The sequence below is a fragment of the Pollicipes pollicipes genome, unplaced genomic scaffold, assembly GCF_011947565.3.
Source record: "Pollicipes pollicipes isolate AB1234 unplaced genomic scaffold, Ppol_2.1 Scaffold_3447;HRSCAF=4054_pilon_pilon_pilon, whole genome shotgun sequence".
Taxonomy (NCBI): Eukaryota; Metazoa; Arthropoda; class Thecostraca; order Pollicipedomorpha; family Pollicipedidae; genus Pollicipes; species Pollicipes pollicipes.
The window spans coordinates 42482516-42495066 of NW_023596297.1; the positions used below are offsets into that span (position 1 = coordinate 42482516).

At 57.0% G+C, this 12551-nt stretch overlaps 1 protein-coding gene across 1 annotated transcript in view; it reads right to left on the reverse strand.

The window, feature by feature from the left end:
• Window positions 1-1435: 1435 nt before the first annotated feature.
• mri (BTB/POZ domain-containing protein mrityu) overlaps window positions 1436-12551 on the reverse strand; it is a gene marked incomplete at its 5' end in the record, with an annotated part of 58081 nt that continues 46965 nt past the window's right edge. Inside the window, 2 exon segments of the mRNA XM_037215530.1 lie at window positions 1436-1477; window positions 2172-2315. Coding sequence (XP_037071425.1) covers window positions 1436-1477; window positions 2172-2315 — 186 coding nt within the window.

Genomic DNA, 12551 nt, shown 5'->3' on the forward strand with positions numbered 1-12551 from the left:
CTCGCAAGCCAATTGGATATAAGTCTCCGAACAGAGAAGAGGTGCTACAAACGAGGGGAAGGTACGTACTCAACCAAATAACCATATACCTGGACAACACCAGGCAGTCACTCTGCGTTGAGCGGTACCCAGACGTGTTGGTACACCGGGCCAGACGTGCGACAGCTCTGGACAGGGCGCCGGTCGCCGGGCAGCAGCCTCCACCGTCGGCCCGGCCTGACCCGGCCCGGCAGGAGCCGGGCCGCGCAGCCCGCCAGCAGTCATTAGCACAGATTCATCTGGCGGGAGCTCGCCAGGGCGGACCGGACGACGCCCCGAGTAGGGGAGGGGGAGGGGGCGCTGTCGGGGGGTCGGCGGCGCGCCATTCGTTCGGCGCCGGCGAAATAGCCCCCGGGGAAGAGGAAAGGCGGAGTGATTGTGGCCGCACCGGCGGGCGGCGGCGAGAGCAGAGACTGCTCGCATCCTCTCACTAGCCGATGGGAACAGAGGCGGGGAGCCGCGAACATGGCATCAGATCAGGCTACAAACAGAAGCAGCGAAACAAGATGTGCGTGACAGATTCACCGGGAGAGCGGAAACCACGAAACAGAGAGCGAAAGGCCTGAGAATGACAGCGAGAGCCACAAAGCCAGAGTTGGGCTTTGTGGCTCTATACAGCTACGTACTTTCCGTTGAGGCCTCCGGTCAAATGCCACCAGCAGAACGGCAGACCATCGTATTGTCAGCTCATAGGGCACTGATAATAAGCGGCTAACGTCGCCGGCGCCGATCCATAATTACGGGCGCACGGGCAAGTCAGCCATGCACGTATGAAACATTTAACAGGAATTCAGCGAGGAACGCTAGCCGTGCCTGACACGTGAAGTGGCGAGAGCCGCATGGTAAGTTCCACTGGCTGGCTGGGTGACGCACCGGGGTAGGAGCGATAACTCCTCGCGTTCGCCAATACTCCAGCCGAGCTATCGCCGAACGGCGGGAAACGAAATGGCAGGAGCGAGGCCCGGCAACGATTTCACACAGCGCATTCAAACGATATTGCACGGTTCATCTTTCATTCACGCGCAGCATAACGTGAAAAATTCTTGCACACTCTAACATGAATACCTGCCACATGGCTAGCCGGATGCCTGCAGCGCGGGATGGCACTCCCTCGGTACAGCGAGTACGGTCCGCCCTGCCCGCCGGCCAGCCACCGTGTTCCGAAGTGCCAAACTGAGCGGCTCGCGCCGCCGCAGGACAAGGCACGGCGCACATCCCCTCCCTCAGCGCAGCTCGCCGTCCCGCAGCGCGGTGCGGCAGGTCAGGTCAAGTCAGGTGAGAGGGCGGCCAACAGGTGCTGACAGAGGCGCGCGCGCGCCGGCCGAAGACGGGAGAGAGAAGTGATGCTGGCCGCGTGTCAGAGCGAGCGGCGGCGCTCGAACCAGGCGCCATGGCGTCAGAGGGCGTCCAGCGCCGGCGCCGGCTCCGCGCCCTCCAGCTGAAACAGGCGGCAGACGCCGCACTGAGCGCCTGGCTGTGGCAGCCCACACTGGCCTCCCACTCAGGAAAACCACAGAGCAGACGCCGGCAAAAGCCAACAGCCTATACGCGGAAACGTGCACATGTTCTGTTACACGTCCGCGGCACACTGTGAGTGAGTTATCGTCGCATGTTCTGTTACACGTCCGCGGAACACTGTGAGTGAGCTATAGTCACACGTTCTGTTACACGTTCGCGGCACACTGTGAGTGAGCTATAGTCACACGTTCCGTTACAGTCATACGTCTGCGGCACACTGAGAGTGAGCTATAGTCAACAAGGTAAACGTGGCCTGCCCATGCCAACAAGCCAAAACAAGCCAGCACGGAACAGCACCATTTGCTGTTTCGCACGTTATACGATTATGCCGGGCAATGCCGTGCCCCCATCAAACTGCCGCATGACATGCCCCCATCAAACTGCCGCATGACATGCCCCCATCAAACTGCCGCATGACAGGTCCAACATACCACATCCAATCACACATGCAGGTGGAAAGAGCATCGTCAAACAGAGCGCTGACAGAGCCAGCTTCATCTTAGCCGGAGCACCTCTCCTATCACTATACACCATTGCACAGAAAAGATACGGAAGCTGGCAGCGCCCGTGCTGGCGGGGACGCGGAAACCCCCAGCGGCGTTGGTGGTACGTACCTCGTCGCCGTTGGTGGGCGGCTCGTGCGCGGGCGGCGGCGGCGGCTCGGCGCGCGGCGCCGCCTCGCCAGCCTCGGCCGGCCGGTCGATCGGGGGATCAGCCGTGGCCTCGGCCAGGTCTGTCACAGACTTCGACTTGAAGCACTGCAACAGAGAGGGCCGTTCGTCGGACAGGGCACAGGACGCACGCTATCGCAAGGGTGGCAGGGCGGAGCGGCCGCCAGGCGCACCTCAGCTGAACACGCAAATACGTGTAGATCAGGCTGTGCCATCGAGAGGACGAATCTCTTGGAATCAACTGAGACCAAGTTTTTCCTTGTCACACGGATTTATGATAAACTTTCAGGTCTGTCGCACCGCAACAATGTTGATACCCGTGACGCATGAGCAATTTTTTTCATAAGCCAAGAAAATGGTATTCGGTATCAACGTCACCTATTTGTACGGAATGGGATCATCCTCTAACAAGCCTCAAACTTGCCACTTTCCAGCATCTCAGCGCAGCTTTCCATGCCCAAGTGCCTGCACAGTGTATCAAGCGGAGGTTGCCTAGAAGGACCAACGCAGGCACCGCAAGCTTACCCTGGGGTCATGTGACCGGGATACGACTGTGATCAAGGAGGCTCGCGAGGTGCGGAGGACGGCCAGACAACCGCTGGGGCGTCATGGACCAGCCACCAGTGAGGCGATGTCTGCTCCTGGACCTGAGTCGCCTTCCCTGCCGACTGCTGAGCCTACGCCGCCCGCTGAGCCAGCGCTGGTTGCTAGTGCTGAACTCGAGCCTGCTCCGGGACCAAGTGGTCTCAGCGCTGGCGAGTCAGCCGAGAGCACTGATCCTTACACCATTCCGCACATGGTAGAAGGTGGCGACAACGCCCATTGTTCGTTCCGATTAAAGCCACTACCACTGTAGATACTAACGTTAACGATCTGACTAACACCGCTCTGGCGGTTGACAGCTACGGTGGCTCGAACCGGGCCGTTGCTGCTACCGTCAACGCCCTTCAACAAAACAGCAGAGGCGGACTGGCTACTTAAAATGAAATATCGTAGATCCTAAAACATCTGCTGCGCAAAAAACAGAGCAAAAGAGGAGACGGCTCGTCCAAATGCTGAAGTAATCCACGACTCAAGGTCGACCATCCTCTACTCCGACGGCCGCGAAAGCAGGAACTACATAAGCCAGGCAAATGCCACGGAGTCAGGCAAATGCCGTCGAAAAACACGTGGTTGTCATCGCTGAGCCAGGCAGCCGCCACGTGACCCATTTTACACACGAGTTCGGCCGCATCCTGCACTTCCTTAACGAGCCACACTCCGTTAGCTCGGCTGCGAGTGCACGCCGTCAACACCGAGACGATAGGCGACGTGTTCCGGCTGTTTGAGCTGGCCGCCGAGTCACCCGCACACTGGTTCATCTGCCAGCTGCACGGCAAGGACCTGAACCTCCTCCATCTGCTGCTAGGCTTGAACAGCACGACCACGGGATCGAAATTTTTCTGGACCCATCGGCAAGACCTGCGCCGACGGGGTCCGGCAGAGGGATGTTGTAGCATTCAAGCCTATGCCAAGGCATGTGCCAAACCTGGCGATCAGCCTGATTCAGCAGCTGAGCACCAACTAGCAGCTGCTGTACTTTCTGGCCTCCGGCGTTCAAACGGCCCTGTCCTACACGTGGCAGCCCAGTGGCGAATAGGACCCTCGAACCATGCGAAGTTGATGTGTGCGTGTGTGTGTGTGTGTGTGTGTGTGTGTGTGTGTGTGTGTGTGTGTGTGTGTGTGTGTGTGTGTGTGTGTGTGTGTGTGTGTGTGTGTGTGTGTGTGTGTGTGTGTGTGTGTGTGTGTGTGCGTGCGTGCGCGTGCGTGCGTGCGTGCGAGCGTGCGTGCGTGCGTGCGTGCGTGCGAGCGTGCGTGCATGCGTGCGTGCGTGTGTGTGTGTGAATGTGTGTGTGTGTGTGTGTGTGATTGGGGCTTTACGACGCACTCAGCTACTGAGGCTATATGGCGTCGCCTGCCTCTCACCCTGGCAGGAAGGGCGGCCCAAGTTAATATGAAAACACATTATCTTCTTATTTATAGCAATGAGTGCTTAAACTTCATCAACCATCAATGGATATTTCATGTGCCTACTGTTGAGCATTTACTCATCACCATATCTTGTGCCGTAGTATGTCGCTTTATTTGCTCGTCAGTTCATGCTTGCTAGTATATTTGTTGATATGTATTGCATCACACTCAGAGACTCTGGATATAGGCATAATTACAGGCACTAAAGATGTGCAATAATTTTTGTAAGAACTAATGTTCAGTTCGTAAAAAATTGTTCTAATATATTTGCTTTTATTTTCAGATGGTTGAACTGGCCGCTCACCTGCTCCTAGTTTACATCTCCACCGAGGCCTCTAGCAGCGCTCTCCAGAACCTCGTCCAGTGCGTGGTCGGCCACTATGTGCCGGTATGGCCACTATGGTCCGCCATCCGCAGAACAGCAGCTGCGACCTTGGCTTACGCAACTTGTTCCGGAGCATGGCGCTGCTCCGCAAGCTGCCGCAGGACACATAGGCCATGGTGCAGCCCGTCTTCCAGCGCAACGGGTACTGGGCCCGTCCGGAGCAGCTACTGCTGGACATGGTGTGGGATGAGAACCGCATGGTCCGCGAACAGGCGGTTCTGATCGTCACGCCGCTCGTGGCCAGCAAACCGATGGTCTTCTTCAGCCCAGGGTCTTCGCCATCTCAGCGATAAACTTCGAGGCCGTGAGGTACACCGAACTGATCCCCTGACACGGACCAGTCACACATCCTCCACTGCGAGACCTTTCATGGACTGCGAGCTGCAGAACAAAGTGCGGGCTCCGCTGGCCATCTCGCCCTATCTGGCTCACACTAGGGGTGCGACCAGCGCGGCACTGCCGGGGGCGTGGCGGGGGCCGGGGGCTTCGGCAATGTGTGGAACCCAGCTGAGACGGTATTTCTGCTATCGTGCGATCTCCGCCAACACGCGTTTTGAGTTTCCAGTCTGTGAGCAGCTGCTGTTTTGGCCGGTGCATCGAATACGCATGCTCGGCAAGAAACAAGATGTGCATGGGGTCACACTACCGCTCCCCCCCCCCCCCCCCCTCTATGCCCGTGGTACAGGCTGCAGAACTTGCTATATGTATTATGTCGTACACCAGACAATATATTCTGAGTCATATGCCACGCATGGTTTTGTTTGCATTACGTGAGTTGTCTTAGGGAAGTGAAATTTTAAAGCAATACTAACTGACTTACTCGTATAACGAGTTCATACTCAACAGCACATAAAGTTTCCGCCATATAGCAATCAATGGGGCAATGTCTGATCTACATATTAGACCCTAGACCGGGACACTCGTACGACGGCTTGAGGAGCGCTCGGCAGCATCGTTTCCATACGCAAAGGCATTTTGTATCGCTTGCCGCCCACGACTTGGTGTTACCTGCGGTGTCGGACGCTGCCCAGCACAACTGCAACGCCGGAAGCCGGTTTATGGCGATATTTCGATCGGCTCGCGCGTCACGAATTTAAGTTTTTGGGAAGACCTTTTGCTATGCCGTGTACCAAAGGATTTCTTTGTCTCACTTGGTTTTGTTACTGATGACACACCCTAGTGTGGATACATCAGCAAATACATAAAAAAGCTTGTCAGACAGGAAGACAGACAGCCTGTCACGTTCTTGCTGGTCAAGCTGAGCAGCTCAAGGCACGCTTCTGATCAGCAGAAGTGACTCACAAAGCCTTGTATGGCATGAACAGCACATGTCATGGTTAGGAGTTGCGAATCACGACTGCCACCCACCTCTCAGAGCCGGACAGGTCAGCCCGACTTTAAATGGACCCGCAAGTGATGCTACCTCTCTGCCCCGGCTGACCGGCCACGCAGGCGGCGCGGGCAAGTCCAGGATACCACCACGGCTACGGGCCACCGGAAGGGGCAGGGCTCCTCGCAAAACACGGAACAAACCTGGCCAAGTCTTTGCCAAACGAACTGAACTTGGAGCAAATCAAGGACCAAACGAGGTAACAAATCAAACCTCATGTAACGCTGGCGGGAGGGCTTCCGATTGACGGCCGGTGGAGGCGGGCTGGTGTCAAGTCTGCGCCCCCACCTCTCCGACAACAGGCACGCCGCACGGCCGTCCCCGCCTCAGGTGCGCATCACCCACCGATACACGCTCGCAACACAAACACCGGTAAGCGTGGTGAATTGTTAGCCCCAGTGAACGACTTTCGCAGATGGAAATGGTCCTCTGAATCTATAGCTTGCTGCGCGTTGTGTGTTTGGTGGATATGCGGTGTGATCCGGTCCACAGTACACGGCAGGGCCTAATCATCTGTGGAATGGTTCTCCAACAAACACAAAAAAACTAATAATTTTGCTTGCAACCAACACCAACGACGACATCGCTCAGAGAAGCCAAGCTTGGGATAGTTGAAAGGTGGAATCATTCCCCTTTGAGTTGCTCTCCCCATAAGAGTCGGAGTTCGTAAATAGGTGGGGGTGGGGGCACGCTTTCCAAGCCCGGCTGCGCATGGGCTTGTGGAAATAGAAACGCAGACTTGGGGAGAACGACCAGGAACAAACCGAGATGTGTGGAGCCTTTATTCTACTTGTAAACGAAGCCGGTTGAAGCATGTATTGGCAAAAACGTCACGGAAAAATCGACCCGGCTCTGGCCACCGCCTGAGGACCTCTCGCCGACGACATCGGAGCGTCTGGGCACCTCCGCGGCTCTGGCTAGATCAAAGCAACACTAATGAGGAGGACGGCTTCACAGCAGCATCTCCACAAGCACCGACGAGCATCCACCAGCCGCCCAGCCGGCTGGCGCAGACGGGCGGGCGCCGGTCAAACTGGCCCCGACAGCGGCGGCGCGCCGGCAACCCGGCGCGGAGGGGGAAACTAGCTCAGGAGCCAGGAGTCTGGGCGGGAGTATGGGCCGGGAGCCGGGAGCCGGGAGCAGGCGGCTTGCAGTGGACCGTCCGTTTCTGCCCGGCGCCGCGGCCGCCCTGCAGCCGGGGCCGGGCCCCGGCCCCTGTCCATTAGCCGGGCGAATAATGCCGGCGCCGGAGAGCTGGCCAACCGCCAGCAGATCGTCGGCGGACGGGGATGTGCGTCAGATGCCGGCCGGCCGGAGAGCTAGCCAACCGCCAGCAGATCGTCGGCGGACAGAAAGCTGGCCACCCGCCAGCAGATTGTCGGCGGACGGAGAGCTGGCCACCCGCCAGCAGATCGCCGGCGGATGGAGAGCTGGCCACCCGCCAGCAGATCGCCGGCGGATGGAGAGCTGGCCACCCGCCAGCAGATCATCGGCGGACCGGGAGCTGTCCACCCGCCAGCAGATCGCCGGCGGACGGGGAGGTGCGTCAGATGCCGGCGCCGGAGAGCTAGCCAACCGCCAGCAGATCGTCGACGGACAGAAAGCTGGCCATCCGCCAGCAGACCGCCGGCGGACGGGGAGGTACGTCAGATGCCAGCGCCGGAGAGCTAGCCAACCGCCAGCAGATCGTCGGCGGACAGAAAGCTGGCCACCCTCAAGCAGATCGTCGGCGGACGGGGAGGTGCGTCAGATGCCGGCCGGCCGGCCGGGCCGCCGCGAGCATACCAGTCCGGCCACACACAAAGACCGCCGGTTAACCGCACGGCGCCGACCTACGACACGCCCTCTGAAGCTATCACGCAATGCAATCAATTACAGTTCCTGGCTCGAAATCAAGTGGAAAAGCTGTGGACGTTGCCTCAATCAGCGCGTGAGGCCTTGTCTGGCCGACCGTGTCTGTGACTGGCCGTGGTGTTGCTGGTCTCATCGGCAAGTGCGGCTTAACGAGGCGGCGTCGCTCCGGGCCACAGCTCGGGTCCTGGGATCATCGGAAGGTCCGGCCACTTTGGCAGTGCTCCTAATCATTGTGTTTGCACAGCTCCACAAATCTGACACCATAGTGGAGCAGTGATCAAGAAAGGACGAGCGTTAACAAAACGCTCGATATTTCACCAATGGATATCCCAGCCGTGCGGTGAGCCTGGGGCCGTATGCACGTGGAGGTGCGTGAGGTGCCGGCCGGCCGGCCGCGCCGCCGCGAGCATGCCAGTCCGGCCACACACAAAGGCCGCGGGTTAACCGTACGGCGACGACCTACGACACGCCCTTTGAAGCTAGCGCGCATTGCAATCAATGACAGTTCCCGGCTCAAAATCGAATGACAAAACTGTGATGAGCATTGGCCCAATATCAGCCGACTATTGCAGCAATGCCGCTGGCATGACTGGGTTCGAAGCCTCCAAGCATGACGACGATAACCCGAGGCGGGAGATCGATCTCCCACGCCGTGGTTTGCCACGAACAGCAAAAAGGTAATGGCGACAGCTATCACAATGCACGTGGCACTCAGTTGGAATTAGTAACAGGAGCCCCAGCAAAACCATTATTTAAATGGTGCTCGTCCCTGCCCTTTTTTGGCTTCGGGCCGTTAATAAGCTGAGATGTCCGGACGGAAACACTGCGGATGACTACTCATTCCTTGATGAAGAGCACCAGCGCAGGCACTGCCTTCAATCAGCTTCTCTCCCATCCGGTGTGGGGTAATACCCGGCTTCTGTGCGAGCGGCAGCGGCTATGCCGGACAGCATTAGCATGCCAGCGGCCACCCGGCTTATTGCCGGCTAGGGCGTTTATTACGTTCCGACCATTAGCAGGCGCGAGAGGCGGCCGGCGGCGGCGGCGGCGGGGTCCGTACTCGCCCGCGCACGGCCGGCCGACCCATATGCGTCCCGGCGCCACGTGCGGCAAGGGTGCAGTCCCGGGCATGTGCCACGACCACGGAACACTGCTGCGGCCACCTGCGACCCAACACCTGTCACAAGCTCCCATCCTGGACGTACTCATTTTGGCAGATATTTAGGGACATGTTCGACTCTAGTTATTCGGCATCGCCAGCTCTCGAGCGAACGCGTCGTAAATGGAGTATTGACCATTGCGGTTGCATGGGAACAGGGGCAAAACCTTCTTACCGCACCACACAATCCCGGCTATTCTAAGTTTCTCGCAGTGCAGCAGCAGACCACCATGCCTTCAATGCCCGTCACGCGCAGCCTGAGAGCAGGGGAAGGTCGGACCGAGGCACTATCGCTCGTCGGCCGCGGTCCACAGCGCCGGCCATCTACGTCGGAGCTCGACGGGACGGGACGAAATACGAACGGCGAAATCCTTATACCAACGGCGAGTGCCGGCGGTCAGGCGTGATCAGCGTGAGAAGCACACAATACAGCGAGCCAATAGCGACAACAGCCGACGGCGCTTCAGCTTCCGAGAGATGCGTCCGCGTGGCCATACGCCCTAGCTGTCTCAAATGAAACTAGCCGATGCAGGAAGATAAGACATGACGTGCACGATGTGTGGGAGATTGGCCTCCGGCGAAAGGTGAACATCCTATGTCATGCCCCATCCCGCTGCTGACCGAATTCCCAGTGCTGCCCACCGTGACAAAAACATGCTGACTGCATGCAGCGGCGCCCAACGGCGCCGGCCGAGGCACCGGACGGCCAGCCACTGTCCAGGAAGTTGGCCGACCTGATCTAATCCGGAAACCAGTCGCGCTCTGCTTCCAGTCAATACACTCAGAAGCACGGCAAGGCGTCGGCAAACTTGGCAGCAAATGGACGACTCAAAACCCGCGGTTTCTGGGCTGGCTCCGGAAAGCTGTCACAGCACAGCATTAAAGACGAGGCGGGAAGTTGCAAGACAAATTTGAGAACAGCGGTAGGCAGGGACAACAGCAGACAACAAATATCGAAAGCACTCTTGTTGAACGCATCGGGGAAGGAGACGCGATGCTTTGAAGGGACTGTTTCATGTTTGAAGATATTGAAGCAAGCATCAGATATGATGAAACAGGCCCACTTATAACTATCGGTACAATGTCAAGCCGAAAATACTGCCCTAAACAACGCAATTTTTCTGTTTTGTAAATATATTCCTCTTCACGTCATTCTTTGATCACGTCGTCGCGTCTTGCACAATACTGATCTGGAAATCGTGCTCACGAACGCCAGATATGGATGACTCGAACATTATATTTTTGGGCCTCGGCCGCCGCATGGCTTAAGGAATAACGGTATTTGAATGGCATTATTATGAAGTCATGAGTGCCAGTGACCTTGAAAAAGTCACGTCGACCCGTAGTAGTCTCCCCATCTTCACGGGCGTGTAGCTAAAAGAACTAGAGAGGTTTAGGTTTCAAGAAGGTCAGGGCTGTGAACTGCACCGAACGATCTTCAAGATCGCTATTTCAATTCAAAATCCCATAGAAGTGTGGAACACCCCCTTTGACGACATGCAATACCATCACCATCTCCCGAAAATATAACGGCATGACTGTGATGCCGCTTTCCAGCAATCGAACAGACAAAATACAGCTGGCTGGCGATACCGGAAGCTTGCAGGGAACACAAACCATTCGTGCATCTGGGTTTGAAATACAGCGACGCATCGTGCTTTAGCTGAAGCGCCGCTCAGAAGATGTGTGGCGCATTGGCCAACTCATGGGCTGTACGATCCATAGGAGGCCTGTCGTTCCAGTGTCCGTGTGCAGCAGCGGACGGCAGTGCTGTGCCGGGGACGCGCCGCTCCTGGCCGGCTGGCTGTCCAGTGTCCGGCACTCAGGCCGGTCAGGCCTCGCGGGCCGCCGGCTCCGCCGCTATCCAAGCATCGGCGACGGCCACCTGATTGGACGTTGTCGTGACAGAAGGGGCCGTACGAGCCGGCCGGACGGGCGGCCGATGGGCTTAGTCGACGGCGGACGGCGGCAAACGGCGCCCGCGCCGATCGAGGATGGAGCGTGGTGCAGCACAAGGCCGAGCCGCCGACGGACAGCGGCGGCGGCCCGCGCCGGCACCACACTTGCAATGCATTAGCGGCTCAGCTCCAAGACGGGCTCCTCAGAAACAACGCAAAGGATGAGCGGGGCGAGCGCCACCCTAACAGCGGATAATAGCATGCAAACATGACACCGTGAAAACCGAGCCGCCTAGGCAAATGGCGGCTCGGTACAGGCGGCCGACCGCCTAGGTCCAGTTCGTGGAGAGGCGCAGCAGGGGAGCGAGTCCGCCGCTCACATGCTGCCCGCCCCGACGCCCCACCGAAATTCTATGGTAGCACAACCACTCTACGTGTATTTTTTCTACTAGTCCACAGAATCAACGTGTTAAATGTCTTCCTCTCACCTAGCTATGAACCGAATTCTATCACGCCAATTTCGATACCCGGGCATCAAAAGAAAGGTTGCCTACTTATCTTGCACCGTTACCTTGACTTTTTTGTCTCGAGAAGACAAGCTCTCACGGTGTACCGGTTCAAAATTATCATGCACGGGGAGCCGTGAATTTTCTGACCTCCCAACACTCTAATAGTCTCAGTGGTGAGTTTTCCGACGTCCCCAGCACGCCAACAGTCTCAGCGGCTCAGTCGATGACGTGCCGGATTAATAAGCGGAATGCCACACGGTCAAAGTTCTGTTGGCTACTTCCCTAAACAATTCAGCATTTCATAGGTCAGTTGCTTGCTAACAGACAATACATGCCATCCGAGTAATGCGATGTTAACTTCCTTGAGAGTCCACTAAAAAAATTATGGATGCAAAATCATTCAAATCATGCATCTCCACCACGCTAACTTCAGTGATCGGCTGCCAAATGTTTGGTACAAGCAAAACAATTGAGCATGTGGTGTATTTCTAGTTGTACCAAGTAATGTATGCGCTGAGCTTTGTCCTATCTGGCATGTATTACCCTGGTCCGTTCTGCCCGCCAGCCACCGCGGGAGAAGGAGGCACCGCATGGCGGTCAGCGGTAGCTGTCGCAATGGCCACACTTGGCAGACTCGGCCAGGGACGCGCCCAGTCTTCGACAGTAGAACCCAACAAATAATACTATTGCGAGTCCCGGTTAGATACTTACTAGCTGTTGTAGGCTTAAGACAGCAAAGCACAAGTAAAAAAAAGAGGAAAATACATGCAATCCGTGTCGTACAATACCGTGAATGCGTACAAGTGTTTCGCGAGCATGATTATGTTTGCTTGGTCAACATCAAGACACGTAATTATCGTGAAACGATGACCGATTACGGTCATGTTGACAGCAGTCGCAGCGGATGTGCAATCCGCAGCCTGTGAGCCCCGATAAGCCTTGGCTACAAGTCTTGCATACTATGAGTAATACGCGGATACGCGGGATAAGCATATCTTTAAACACTACTGGCAGCAGGCAGCCGTTGTTATAGTTCGCAGCTGAGCGAAACTTTTTAATCACGACACTATGCTCCGCTTATCGTAAGAAAGAACGGAATTAAAGTGCTGCCAACGATT